This window comes from Carettochelys insculpta, chromosome 19 (genome assembly GCF_033958435.1).
Source record: "Carettochelys insculpta isolate YL-2023 chromosome 19, ASM3395843v1, whole genome shotgun sequence".
NCBI classification, from domain to species: domain Eukaryota; kingdom Metazoa; phylum Chordata; order Testudines; family Carettochelyidae; genus Carettochelys; species Carettochelys insculpta.
The window spans coordinates 22,253,577-22,267,853 of record NC_134155.1 but is presented as its reverse complement, the minus strand read 5'-3'; the positions used below and the strand labels follow the sequence as shown (position 1 = coordinate 22,267,853).

At 48.5% G+C, this 14,277-nt stretch overlaps 1 protein-coding gene across 1 annotated transcript in view; it reads left to right on the top strand.

Annotated features, from left to right (window-relative positions):
- Positions 1 to 14,277, top strand: part of PIMREG (PICALM interacting mitotic regulator) — a 50,087-nt gene that overhangs the window by 22,351 nt on the left and 13,459 nt on the right. The window contains exon 3 of the mRNA XM_075013934.1: positions 12,694 to 13,030. Within this exon, the coding sequence (XP_074870035.1) occupies positions 12,743 to 13,030 (288 nt within the window). The 5' untranslated portion in view covers positions 12,694 to 12,742. The remainder of the gene's footprint in view (positions 1 to 12,693; positions 13,031 to 14,277) is intronic.

The following is a 14,277-nucleotide window of genomic DNA, read 5'->3' as shown; positions in this document are numbered from 1 at the left end:
TGTAGTTTGGAGTTGCAGCGTGCGGTGCCCTACCTTACCGCTACGCTCCACCTTCCTTTTCATTAGGAAGATAAAGTTCAAAACATCTCTTAGGGGAAGATGGCTTAAAAGTGAGGCTTTCATGCTTGAATCTTTTCCTCTGCAGCAGTGTAAACAGACTGATTCTCTGCAGCTGACTTTTCTATGCATTAAACCCTGCTATATAGCAATAACATCCTGTGGATGTATGAGAGGGGTAGCCGTGTTAGTCTGTAACTGAAAAAACAATGAGGAGGCCTGTGGCTCCTTAGAGATGTGCTTGAGCAATTCCAAACCTTGACTAATGGAAGATGGTGTTAAAATGAGCTGTTTTCCCCTTCTGTTCATTAAAGAGCCACATGGATTAAAATTCACTCTCAACGCTAAATCCAGTGCAAAAACCAAAAAAAAGTCCTGCAGCACCTCAAAGAGTAACAATATTATTGATTAGGTGATGAGCTTTCATGGGACAGACACACACTTCTTCAGCTCTGGAGAAGTGGGTCTGGCTCACAAAAGCTCATTAATTAACCCATGATATTGTTAGCCTTTAAGGTGCTACAGGATGGCTTTTTTGGGCTTTGTGACGATACAGACGAGCATGGCTACCTCTCTGAGACAAAATCGAGCTGTTCCCACGCATACAAAGCTCTCAAGAAACCTGTGGGTTTGCTCTCTGGAAAACAGCAACAGGATTTGGCCCAGGGTATTAGCAATAATAACCGTGGCTGGGATTTCCAAGGGCAGCCTAAGGTAATACACTGAACAGCTGCTGCATTTCAGTGGATGACTACTACTACTACTACTTAACCCTGGTACTCTGCATGGAGCGTAGGTCATCTACAAGTCTCCTCTACTTCACTCTGTCTTGGGACAAAACTTCTAGGTGGCTCGAGGCGTACCCCAGTTGTTGTCTTTCAAGCCCAGTAGACCTTCTCCACATTATCCCAGGTCTTCCTCTTTTGCATTTTCCTTGTGGGTTCCATGTGGGAACTTGATGCACTGTGCTGGGTGACGGTTTTTCTGAGGATGTGGATAACTCATCCCCACTTTCTTCTCTTGATCTGAATGTCAAGTGGTTCTCATCTTGTGCTGTTCCAAAGTGCCTCATAATTTTTAATTTTTATTACCGAAATGCCTGGAAGCCCCAAGACAAGGCCCTGTTGTGCTAGGTGTCTGTCAACACTGTCAAAGGCTTTTTCAAAGTCTATGAAGGTTATGTACTGGGGCGGGGGGTGTTCCATTCGAGTGACTGTTCTGTATTCACTCAGAGAGTTGCTATTTAGTCAGTACAAGATCTGCTTTTCACTGAGCGGTCTGGTGAGTTCTGTCTTTATTCTCTCTGAGAGACTCCCACTGAACACTTTTCCTGGACTAGACAGGCATATGATGCCCCTCCAGTTTTTGCATTCCTTCAGGTTGCCTTTTTTTTGGAGGCTTGGTAATGTAGCCATGTTTCCAGTCCAGTGGGGGCGCTTCAATGTCCCCATTAGATTATACATCATGTGGACGGATGTCTCACTACCTGCCTTGATCACTTCTGCAGGGAGGTTGTCTGGACCGGGTGCTTTTCAGATGCGCAATGGCTTTTTTGACTTCTCCTTTTGCAAGTCTGCGCCTGTCAATTTGCAGCGGTATATTTGCCACTGGTAACTTGGGATGTTCCATGTGGGCAGGGCGCTTCAGTAGCTCTTTGAAGTGTTCCTTCGATCTACGGAGCTGCTCACTTGGGTTTGTTAGCACAAGCCCCCACCCCCCTTTACCCTGTTTCTGTACCCTGTTTACTGATTCACTGTATGGCATGACCCAGCTAGCTTCTGTGTAGACTGCAGGTGCCTAACCACCTTGGGTACCCAGCTTGTGTGTCAGACTTTAAGCCATACTAAGAGAGTACTTGAGCTGACCCAGCAGTGCTGCTTGTGGTTAAGTTATTACTGAAAGTGTGCATAAACTAACCACTAGGGTTAGGTCACCCAGCAAACCACGCCTGTGGGTTTGGATTGCTAAAAAGTCACCGCATCCATGCAGCAACTTGGTTGCAAATGTGGAATTTGACTTTGTGGCTTGCTATTCCCAATGCATGTCACTCCTTGTTCCCCTGCCTTGCTCCATCACAACACTCACACTGCAGGTAAAGGACACAAAATGCCCCCCCCCCCACAGATCAAAGGCAACCCTTGTGTGCCACAGGACAAAGCTTTGTACAGAGGAGATTTGGGGAAGGGACAGATGAAGAGGGCTGGGATCTTGCATAGTCTACAAACACATTTTAGGCCATGTCTACGTTACCTGGAAGATTGACCTGCTCTGGGTTGATTTTCTGGGGTTTAATTTCTCACATCTGGTAGGAATGTGCACAATCGACCTATTGGGGGAGACAGCAGTCAACTCCTGTACTCCTCAGTAGTGCGAGAAGGGAGATCAGCAGGAAAAATTATCCCATACACCTTCCTGAGTGAGGCTGGCCAGGTAAATCGATCACAGCTAAGTTGATTCTAGCTATGCAATTGCATATCTGAAATTGACTCATTTTCCCAGTGTAGACCTGGCTTCAGCCTGAGGAAATGCAGTTGCATTTTAGCAAGCTGCAAGCAGGGAGGCATTACCTGTGCCAGACCTAAAATATAGCTTCCTCTGGGGTGGAAGAGAACAATTATTTATCACAGCACAGATGATAGAAGGGGTGGGGTGGGGGCCGAGAGGCCAGCGGGCAAAGAGCTAATTTGCTGTACAAATCTTTTGCAGGTTTGGAAGGCTGGCTGATGAGAGGGGAGCTGGTGGCTTTGTTAGGAGGCCTGGGGCAAGCTAGGGAGGGAACTCGTGCGTATTAGTGTGGTCACAGCGATGTTCATGGGGGTGGGGGATATTTCAGTGGTTAGAGCAATGGCCCTGTAACTCAAGGTCTGTACATTCAGTCCTCGAGGGGAGGGGGCCTTTCCAGGTTCTAGGGCAGGTTCGATTAAAAAAAAAACCCTGCCTGGGATGGTGATCGATCCCACTGTGAGGCTAAGGAGTCATCTTGATGATCGCTCAAGGTCCCTTCCAGCTGTATGAGCTATGTATAACTCCATTCTTCCCACATAGGTGCAGGTGGAGATGGAGGACGGGCAGCTTGAATCAGGCTCTATCCTGCCTTTGATGGCTGGTTAAATGCTACACCTGGTCTGCTAGAGAAAAATCTTGGTAAGAGACAGCTTGTTTTTTGCTCTAGATTTCTGTGGTTTGGTTCCATTTGCTGCGTAAGAAGATACTTCCCCCATTGAAGCAGCAGCTCTTGAAATATCTCCCTGCAGCTTTTGCCACACTCACCAACTCTTGCTAGAGCTGCTCACTGGGTCGCACCCACATCCTTTCAGCCGGAGTGTCTAGAAAGTGTCTGATTCTGACCGATACTAGGAAAGGTGCAAGCGGTAGACTCTAGCCATTCATGGTGCATTTTAACTATGCAGCAGTGGACGCTGGAGCTACTGAGAACTTGTATAGCTGCAATGAGGGAATCCATCAGGTAACTCCCAGTGTTCCTGCTCTTTTTTTTTTTTCCCATCTAAGGGTGGACTAAATTTTGTTACATGCATCAAGGCAGTGCAAATGTATACTGCCAGTAGAAACACATGCTGCTGGCTCTCAGTGCTCTGTTAATTTCCTATGCAGCGTTCGAATCTCCCAGCCAGGCACTGAATTGCTCTGCTTTTAGGGAACACTGGCAACTTTTGTTCTGAGCCACTGAACTGCACAAGCGCAGGAGCCAAGAGGTCTACAGAGGCTAGTGCCATTTGAAAGGGCCGGATGCCCTTCTCCGATCAGTTGGATCTGGCAATGTGCCACCGGGAGTGGCTGCAGGAAACAATGGTCTTCTTGTCTCTTGCAAAGCTGCAGCCTAAAAGAGCTGCGCCCTTCCTACCTGCAGAGGCCCTCAAGGCCTACAGGGGCACTTAATGGGTGCACACTGTGCCCTGATTTGCCAGGCTAGCCTGCAGGTTCAAAACACACACACAAGCCCTGAAGAAGTGGGTCTTACCCAGGAAAGCTCATCACCTAATAAATGAAATTAGGCTCTAAGGTGCTACAGGACTGCTTGTGTGTGTGTGTGTCTGTGTGTATGTTGAATAGTAACAGAGAGGAAGCCGTGCTAGTCTATACACTATCAAAACAAAAAGCAGTCAAGTAGCACTTTAAAGACTAGCAAAATAGTTCATTAGGTGACCTTTTGTGGGACAGAGTCACTATAGGGGCTCGTCTGCATACTTGGCTCAATCTAATTCTTGACCTTCCCCCCCACCCCTCCGCTCTCTGATTTGCTCACCTTGATTATCTTTTTCTGATTTGTCCTCCTTGCTTACTGTTTTTGGTTCTCTGTGCCTTAAATATCGAGTCTGTTCTGGTCTGGCTATGGTCTGAAGAAGTGGGCCTGTCCCATGAAAGCTCACCTAATAAACCACTTTGCTAGTCTTTAAAGTGCTACTTGACTGCTTTCTCTGTGTGTAGGACTCTGTGTGTGTGAGAGAGAGAGAGAAAAGGGGGGGCACACGCGTGCACTGCGCCATCGCGGCCCGAACCCTGAGCCTGGCAGCCGCCACCCCCGCAGGCCGGCAAAGGCCCCGCCTCGCCCGGCGCAGCCAGCGGCAGCCTCGGCCGGGGGCTCTGCCTGGCCTCCCTCCGCCCGGGGGCCGGGCTCGGGCAGGCGGGGCCGAGCCGGGAGCGGCCAATCCTCGCGGAGCAGGGAGCCAGCGCGCGATTTAAATCCGCAGGCGAGCGCAGCCGGAGCCCGGGGCAGAGCGGGGCCAGGGCGCGGCGGCGGGTGAGTGCGGCGCGGCTGAGCCCTGCGAGCTGCAGCGTCTCCCGTGTTGGGCCCTGCGGGAACAAAGGCGGGCGGCGCCTCCTGCAGCTGCCGGGGTGGGATCGGGCCCCAGCTCCTGCCCTCGGGGTTGCTCCCGGGGCAGAGCAGGCCCTGTGGCGGGGTAACCGGCCAGCACCTGAGCTCTGCTGCCGGCAGACAGCCCCGGCCTGGCCTGGGCGCGGAGCGGGGCTCCGGGCCAGCTGGTGGGGTGCTGGGCGCCCTGTAGAAACCGCTTCAGATGGGGGGGGGCAGCAGCACCCCTCGGGCTGACACCTCTGCAGCTGTCCCCGGAACACCGTGTGTTCCGGCGTCCCTATGGCTGGGTGGTTTCCGGGGCCGTGCCCCAGTTTCCTTGGCACTGGAGGGGCTTCGAACACGCGACCTCGGGGGGGTCTCCAGAGATAATCAAGTCCGGTCCCCCTGTGCTCATCAGGGGACCAAGCACTAGCTGGAGCGGGGTGGGCAATGTGGAGTTTGTGTACCCCGGGGTCTGTGAGGGTATGGGGGGGGGGTCGTGGACCGTGGGAAAAATTAACTAAAAGTGCTCAAAGAAAATAGAATTGGCTTTGATGGGGGCTGTGAATGGTGGTGGGGGCGGGGCATTGGGCGTTTGCCCTAGAGGAAAGATTGGGAACCTCTTATCCTTGATAGTATCAGAGGGTTAGTCTGTAGCTTCAAAAGCAGCAAGCAGGCCTCTGGCACCTTATAGACTAAGCAGATATTTTGGAGCATCAGCTTTCGTGGGCAAAGACCCGCTTCGGCAGTATCTGCCGAAGCGGTTCTTTGCCCACGAAAGCTGATGCTCCAAAATATCTGCTTAGTCTATAAGGTGCCAGAGGACTTCTTGTGTTTTGATCCCTGATAGGTGTCTCTCTCTCCTGCTCCACTGATGGAGATTCCACATCCTCCCTGAACAATTTAGTCCAGTGTTTACCCACCCTGACAGGGACGCTTTCCTAATGTCCAACCTAAACCTCTCTTGCTGCAGTTTAAGCCCATGGCCCCTTGGCCTATCCTCAGAAGTAATGGAGAACAATTTTTCTCCCCTCCTTGTAATAATCCATGAATGGTGATGCAGATCAACTTTTCATCCAGAGAGGTCAGAGTGCTATATTAAAAACTGGGAAGGGGGGGGCGGAGTAGTGTGTTAACTCATTCCCCATCACTTGCTCTGTTTTTGATCTTCAGTTGTGAGCTCTTACACACGCACCTGCACAAAATATAATGTATACACGAGGGTCTGAAACAAATTGTGAGGGAGTTGACAAAGGTACATTAGAACCTTATGTTGTGCGTGCCTTGGGAGTGGCGGTGGTTGGTAACTCCGAACAAAAAGTTGTTTTTTCGAAAGTTTACAACTGAGCCTGGATTTAAAACCGCTTTGAAACTTTACTGTGCGGCAGGTAAAATGCTGCTTTTAACTATCTTAATTTAAAAAAAAACAAGCCTCCTTTAATTTTTTTACTGGTTTGTTTTACATAGTACTGTGCTGCATTTGCTACTTTGTTTTGTTTTATTTTGGGCTGTGCTGCTGCCACTTTGCATATGTCCAGTGCCAGAGGAGCCACGTGGTTGACCTGCCAGTTTGTAACGGTCAGGTGGGATAAAAATTGATTTTTAAAAAAGTCAACATTTAAATCATCCATTTCTCATTTAAACATATTTTACAATTAAATCTACACATACTACTAGTCTCATAAAAATTAATTGATGGTGCTAGTCTGTCCACGCCCACTACTAGCTCTCTCTCCTTCTACATTTTGGACTCTCAATGTCTGTTTTTCAGCAGAATAAAAAGTAAGGTGGTAATTGTTTCCAGGTAAGCTTTTTCCCTCTAAGGGTTGGGGCTGTTATGGGTAAACCCTGGGGCGTGGGCTGGAGCAGTCATCTGCCCTGTGTGTGGGAGAGTGGGGCAGCTCCCCTCTCCCTGCTTTAATTAGTTAAACTTAACGTTTAACTAGTAAATAAAACAGGATTTTTATATCCCTACTAAAAAGTAGCATGTGACTTATTTTGCAACATCGTGGCCACAGACCATAATGGTGATTCCTTCTTTACTCCAGCATAACTCAGCTTGTCCAAGGGAACCCCATTCGATGTTTTGAGAGAGAAAGAAAAAGTAAACAGAAGCACCAGCGAGTTCAGTGAGGCTTATTCCAAAATTAAATGCACTCTAAGCACAGTCGGTCTTGGCTATTTTGGTAACTTGTTTAATATCGATCTTTTTTATTTTAATGGGTGATTTAAATTGTGATGTAAATTGCCTTGTTTTAAATCAGCAACTGTGGTGCTCATAACTCTGAGGGGAGGTTCCGTTGTAAATGGCATCCTACGCCATAGGTTAACCAGAGGTAGGTCATGCTAGACTAAGCTGATTTCTTTCTTGGAAAGAAAATAACGTGACTGACTTTTTAAGATAAGGAAAGTGAAGTAGATTTAATTCACTTCAGTAAGGCTGCGTCTACACTAGCCCCTTCCTTTCTAAAGGGGTAGGCTAATGAGCCACTTTGGCGGATGCTAATGAGGCATTGCAATGAATATGCAGTGCCTCATTAGCATAGTTGCAGCCACACGTGTTTTGAAATTGGCACTTTGGAAATGCACGTTGCTCGTGCAGCCGGGGAGCCTTTCGAAAGGACGCCCTGGACTTCAGAAACCCTTTCTTCCCATTTGGTTTTGGGAAGAAGGGGCTTTTGAAGTCTGGGGGATCCTTTCAAAAGGCCCCCGGCTACATGGGCGGAGTGTGATTCCAAAGCAGCGCTTTTGAATTGTGTGCGGCTTGCCGTTATGCTAATGAGGCACTGCATATTCATGGTAAAGCCTCATTAGCATCTTCCCAACTCGCTCATTACCATGCCCCTTCCAAAAGGAAGGGGCTAGTGTAGACACGGCCTAAACGATTTGGCACAGAACCACGTGAAAAACCTCTAGTTAGCTTAGGTACTACCACTCTATAAGAACAGCCAGACTGAGTCAGACCAAAGGTCCATCTAGCCCAGTATCCTCTCTGCTGGCAGCGGCCAATGCCAGGTACCTTGGAAGGAGTGGACCCAATTGGTAACAATTTCTCTCCTGCCATCCACCTCCAGCCTCTAAGAGACAGAGAGGAGGGACACCATTCCATGCCCATCCCGGCTAACAGCCATTAATGGACTTCCTCCATAAATTTTTTAAACCCTGTCGTCATCCTGGCCTTCACAGCCTCCCCCAGCAAGGCGTTCCACAGGGTGACTGCGTGCTGTGTGAAGAAAAACGTCTATTTGTATTAAGCTTTCTGGTCATGTGTTCAAACTTTGTAAGGTATGTAAGGAACTGGGGAACGGTGACGAAAGCCCTAGGTTGTGGTGAAAGGTGAATTGTTAGTTGTGCAGTTCCTCAAGGGTGGGTCTGGGGACCAGCCTTTCAGACGGCCGCTGGCAGGAGTCTGGAGAGGAGTCTTTGACTCCATAATACACGATATGGGGCACGAGGGGAGGGAGCGGGTTCTGGTCTCCTTCCTCAGAGATGGCCAGAGCTGCAAATAGGAGACAGGACAGGGCTCTGAGGTGATGCTGAAGGTGTTCTCTCCCAGGTGCCTGGCTGCCGGGATCTCAGTCATGTACTGAAGGGGGGAAGGTCTGATCAGCAGGTTGGGGAGAAATCCTTCCTGGCCCCACGTCAGATTAGCCGTGACATCAGGCTGTATATCAATGTGCTTTCTTGCATGTTGTGTGGGTCAGTTGCTAACAAGGCCTGGGCAAATCTCACTGAGTCATTTCGTGACAGTGTGGTGAGGACTTCAGACACTGGTGTGCCTGACTCCCTCCTATTCTGTACTTGTGGTGTAAATCTGATCTGCTGTAGGTTCATATTGTGGTTTAATTGCAGCTGTTGGGTTTCATGGGCAGGTGCTGGTGGCCTGTGACACAGCCTTTAACTGTACACCAGTGAGCCGCTACAGGTTTTCTTGGACGTGACTAATAGAAACAGTAAACAACTGAAATTGTGGAGGGAGTGAGCATGTGTGAGCACAGAGCACATAGCTGTCGGGTTTTTTTGTTGCCCACATCCAGTGATGGCCAGGTTGGGTCGGAGAAACCCAGCAAAAAGATGTCAGAAAGGGGCACTTGCCTTGCTTCCATTCACTACACCGGTGGTTTTCAACCGGTGTGCTGCAACATGCTGATATGCCATGAGAATGGGCCAAGTGTGCTGAGAGATTCTCTTTGCAGAGCCACTGGGGGGGGCAAGGCTGCCTGAGTCCCAGCTGGTGCAGGGTTGGTCAGTTTCCCCTCACGGTGGGTCTTTGCAGAGCTACTGTGAGGGGAAGTGCCAACCCCACAGGACCCCATTCACACTGGGAGGCTGCTGAAATGCTGCTGCCCAGCCTGAACGGGAAGGTGGGCAGCTTCCTCCCAACTCCCTGCTGTGGCAAAGAGGGAAAGCAGGAGCTTGTTGGAACTGGGGTGCAGTTTAAAGGCCATGTCCCGGCTCCAGAAAGGGCAGGGGCAATGTTTATGAGCAATCGATGCACCTGAAAGAAGTGGGTGTGCAGTGGGATTTTGTCTCACTGAAGTGCGCCAGGTTACGGAAAAGGCTGGGAACCCCTCACTGTGCTACACTTCCTAAAGGCTGGTGTTTGTTGCCAGACACTGGCTAGTCGTGGGACCACTGATGTACAGGGCCACAGCTGTATTAGGCAGCGTGGGGCACAGAGGAATGTCTCCGAGAAGAGTGGAGGTCAAGAACTTAACAGAAGTATAGACAGCGACTGTCAGGGAAAATCAAAGTCAGATTTTTATCAAGTGTCTTGGAACAGTGTTGTTATTGTCTTTTTAACATCCAGAAATGGCACATTTTAGAAGCTGAATACGCTTTATCAATAGCAGGTTATAATTAGGGCTGAACTTGCTGCATTATATCTCGGCACAGTAGCTTGATAACATGCAATATCCATTGGGACAATGACTCTTGTGTGCCTCTTGCGAATCAGACTCTAACAGGAGAGGCCTTTCGCTCTGCACTTCACTCATCTCCACGCTCCGCTGTGTGAATGCACGCGTTAAATTGGGTCTTCGCTACTTCTCTGCACAGATCTAATGGCTTGCTGAAGTGAGAGCTCTCAGTACGGACTGGGTTATTGCACTGGTCACAGGGGGCTGGTGCGTCCTCAGGCCCATGTGCAGAACTACATTTAAAGAAGCCAAAAATGCATAATGTGCTCTTCTTCTCTTGCTGTTTCACATAACCAAGTGCTGCAGCTCATGAGGGCTGGATAGCTGGAGTGGAGGTGGATGAGATTGTGTATGGGTGCAGAGGAGTCTACAGGGGGTCCTCGTTATAAGTCCAGGTTACGTTCCTAAATAATGCAACTTATAGTGAAACAACTTATGAAGGGGAATTAATATCCATAAGGAATAATGTAATTAGCTTGCGATACGTGCCCAACACCTACCGTTCAGACGTGTGTGGTGCATATAATGTACCTAAAACCCCCCAAAAGCAATACATGGACATAGAATAGAAATAAATAGAATAAATAACAATTAATAATACCATACATAAATAGAAAAAGATACACTGGCTCCCTGCAGTTCCCCGCTGCTCCTCCGGCTACCTGCCAGCTCCCCACTGGTCCCCCCCCATGACTTCAAGGCTGTCTTCCAGGGCCCCTGCACTTCGCCGCCTGCTGCCCAGGCACTGCAAAGCACTGCTATGTTCTTGGCTTTTGGTCCCTCGGCCCCTAAACAACGTAAGTGCGGATCAGTGCGACTGACAATGAATCTGCTTTCCTGAATTCCTTAATGACATATATGAGAAATGACTTATAGTGAAACAACTTATAATGAGGACTGCCTTACAATGCAGTAAAGATATGCACAATCAAGTTGCGCGTGTCATGTGTCTAATGCACCTGCTGCCCCTGTCAGGTATGACAGCTGTTTCGTATCGGGGCAGCAGCTGGGAGTCAGGCTGTCATACCTGACAGGAGCAGGGAAACCGCTCCTGTCAGGGGCAGCAGCCTGCCAGGAGCAGATTCCTGGTCCCTGGAGTGGTGGGGAGCTGGGAACCAGGGGGCAGCCTGGCTTCTGGCTCCCCTTTGCTTGCAAAGTCAGGAAACTGAGCAGGGCAGCAGCCCTTGTTAGTTTTCTGGCTCCAAGGTGTGGAGGGGAGCCGGAAGCCAGGCTGCCCTCTGGTTCCCAGCTCCCCTCCACCGGCTGGAGCCAGGAAACTGACCAAGACTGCTGCCCTGCTCAGTTTCCTGGCTCTGCAAGGAGAGGGGAGCAGGGAGCCAGGCTGCCCCCTGGTTCCCAGTTCCCCTCACCTGCCCACCCAGGAAACTAACCAGCCATGGCTGCTTCCACTGTGGGTGCCAGGAAACTGACTAGAACTAGTGGGCTGGTCAGTTTCTTGGCTCCTGCAAGCCCAGAAGAGCAGCATCTCCCCTTGACTTGTGTGAACATTCGAGGTACATGTGGCTTTTTTTTTTTTTTTTTTTTTTTGCAGGAATGCAATCTGCATGTAACTCATGGGTTTACAGTAAACTTTTAACTGAGCTATGAAGCATATTGTTTTAAAAATGGAAAACTAGCATTCAGACATCATTCTTACACTCTCCCATGCATTTGTGAATATGCAGTGAGGTGTTGAGAAAGCTAGCTCAGTGTTTGCATCCAAAAGTGACCAGAGCTATCACCTTGCTTTCCTAAACCACATGCTTATGAATTGATGCATCTGGGTAACTCACTACAGGTGGCTTGTTTATTAGCAAGACAAAGTAACTTAGACTTATTATTTCCCAAATAATTTTGAGCAAGCAATATAGAAGTCAGAAGTACATTTAACTATAATCTGCAGTACAGTGGTGTCCAACCAGTTCTTCTGAAAACATATTTATTGTTCGAGCCAAATAAACCCACTGAGCTGGCCAAATAGCCACAAGAGGCTGGTATGTTGGACACCATGGCTGTAGCATATCTTTTGTTGGTGACACCATTCTCTCTCTCTCGTACACATGCCTGCAGTTGCGACTTAAGTGTGAGTCTTGAAACTGCCCTCCTGAAAGGGAGATACTCTCAGATACTTTAATACATCTTTGGTCTTATGAATGAGTCACCAGAGTTCATGTCAATGGTCGGCAATGGGAAATATATGGATAATAGGTGGCATGGGAGGGGGAATAATATAACATCAGTGGTGTGAAAAACTGGACATTTTACTGAATAGAAGCCTCTCTAATCTGGCACTCTCATCTGGCAACATCTGTAATCTGGCATGATTTCAGTTAGCAGGATGACCACTTAAGGGTGTGTGTGTGTGTGTCCAAGTTTCCTGAGGTCCCATAAAGTTTGTTTCCAGCCCCCAGTCATGGTTCTCAGTGTTCTATGCTGTTATTTCACTCTAATTTACCCCTAAATGTCTTCCAAGAGCCCACTAAGCAGTAGAAGTGTTGGTAATGCTTCTAGACAATATTGACCTCCATAGTCCAGCAATTCTCTCATGTCGCACTGGTCAGTTTCTGAGAGTGCCAGACAAGAGAGACTTAACCTGTAATAATGAATCGCTTCTGTTGGCTGTCAGAGCTTTAATCCATTGCAGTGTCGCACAAAATACATGGTGCGGGGGTGGGGGGGCGGAATTGACGGTTACATTTTTGTTTCTCAAAATTGCATGAGCAATTACAGAAACACGCTGTCTCCCGTTCAATCTGGTCTCCTATGTTGGACAGGATTTGGGAAATGCAGATGGGTCCTTTCGAACATAACCTTTTGCAGGTGCTGTGCAATGTGTTGGTCCTTTATCATCTGGACTGAGCTGTGTTTGAACTGGGTTCTTATTTGGTGCATAACTTTTCACAGCTTTGTCTAATCCCCTGAAAAGTAAGACAGCTCCATACCGTGGAGAGTGATGGCCTCTGTGTTCCAAAGCCTCGGGGCTACAGTTGGTTGGAGGAGCCACCAGTTACTGGCTGACTTTGAGAATGAGAGCCCCACGCCTGACAAATTTAGGAAGAGGCCTTCGTCAAGCTCACTCAATACCCTCCGCATGTCTCTGAGAAAACGAATGCCCTTAAAGCAAGTCGAGCTGAATCTCCATGAGACTCCAACCTGGGAATGTCTGGAAGCAGAAGAGAAGCCACAGCCCTTCCAGGCTATCACAAGATCAGCAAAAAATGCCTTTGGAACAGTGTCGCAGGTAATACCCATTGTACATTACAAAGATAATCAGTTCCGTTTTTGTCTTGACGTCCTGATTCAGGACTAATAATACCAAACTTTTATGCCTCCTACTTCAGCGTAGATAAACGTGTTTTTATCACTGGACATGGTACCATTATTTTGTAACCAGTAAACACTGGGCAAAACACTTGGGCAAAACTTTGAAATGGCCATGCTAATGGCCAAATTGGAGGATACTAATGAGGCACTGTATATTCAGCTGATAGGAATAAGGGGATTTTGATGTTTGCAGGGTCCTTTTGAAAAGGACCCCCATGTAGATAAGCCACGCACAAGCAAAATGTGGCACTTTCGAAGTGCCACAGCTGGTGGCATGCTAACGAGGTGCTGAGTGTGCATTTCAGCGCCTCATTAGTATTCTCTGATTTGGCCATTCGCATGGCCCTTTTGAAGTTTTGCCCAAGTGTAGACATGGCCATGATGTCTCATTGGCTGGTTACCATAGCAAAAAAGGAAAGTGGCACGTAGGTAAGTCTTGATCATGTTGTCACTTTGAGCAAAATCTCCAGCGACTTAAAACAACCTCCCCCCTCTTCTAGACTGCATCATGAGACAACTACAGAGACACTTTAAAATGGTAAATAGAGGAGTTTTGATGAACTAATAGGCTTGCTGAGGTATCTAGGACCATGGAAACCTTAGAGCTCTGGACTGGTCAGAAATGTCTGACTTAGTCATAATCTGTTCAGAGGTGCAGGAAGGAAAGGAAATCAGAACGGTATCCCCCACTTAGACAGGCTGGCTGTGTTCACAAAGGCAGGCACTTAGACAGGCTGGCTGTGTTCACAAAGGCAGGCAGTCCATAAAGATCAAGGCTCTTTTTGTTTGTTTGTTTTGTTTGTTTTTTAAAAAACCCAAAAAACAGCTGTAGACTGCCCATGGAGAAGAGGGCTAAGCTTTTAAGTGTGATCTAAATTGGATTAGCCGATTGCTTATCCAAGCGTCGAGTCATTTTCAGACCTAATCCTTAACCTGTGTCAGTTCTACATGTCCTGGGAAGTTTCATGCTCCATCTCCATCTGCCCACCTTCTGCCAGCTGACACCGCTTCACTGCACTCTGGCTACTGCAGAGTGAAGGCGTATGCAACGCTTCAGCCCCTGGCTCTTCAGTGCTGTGACACAGCTTTGGTCAATGGGAACAGAATATGCAGCAACCAGCAGGGCAGACTTGGCCGCGGGAATGTGAGGCCATCTTCTGACCT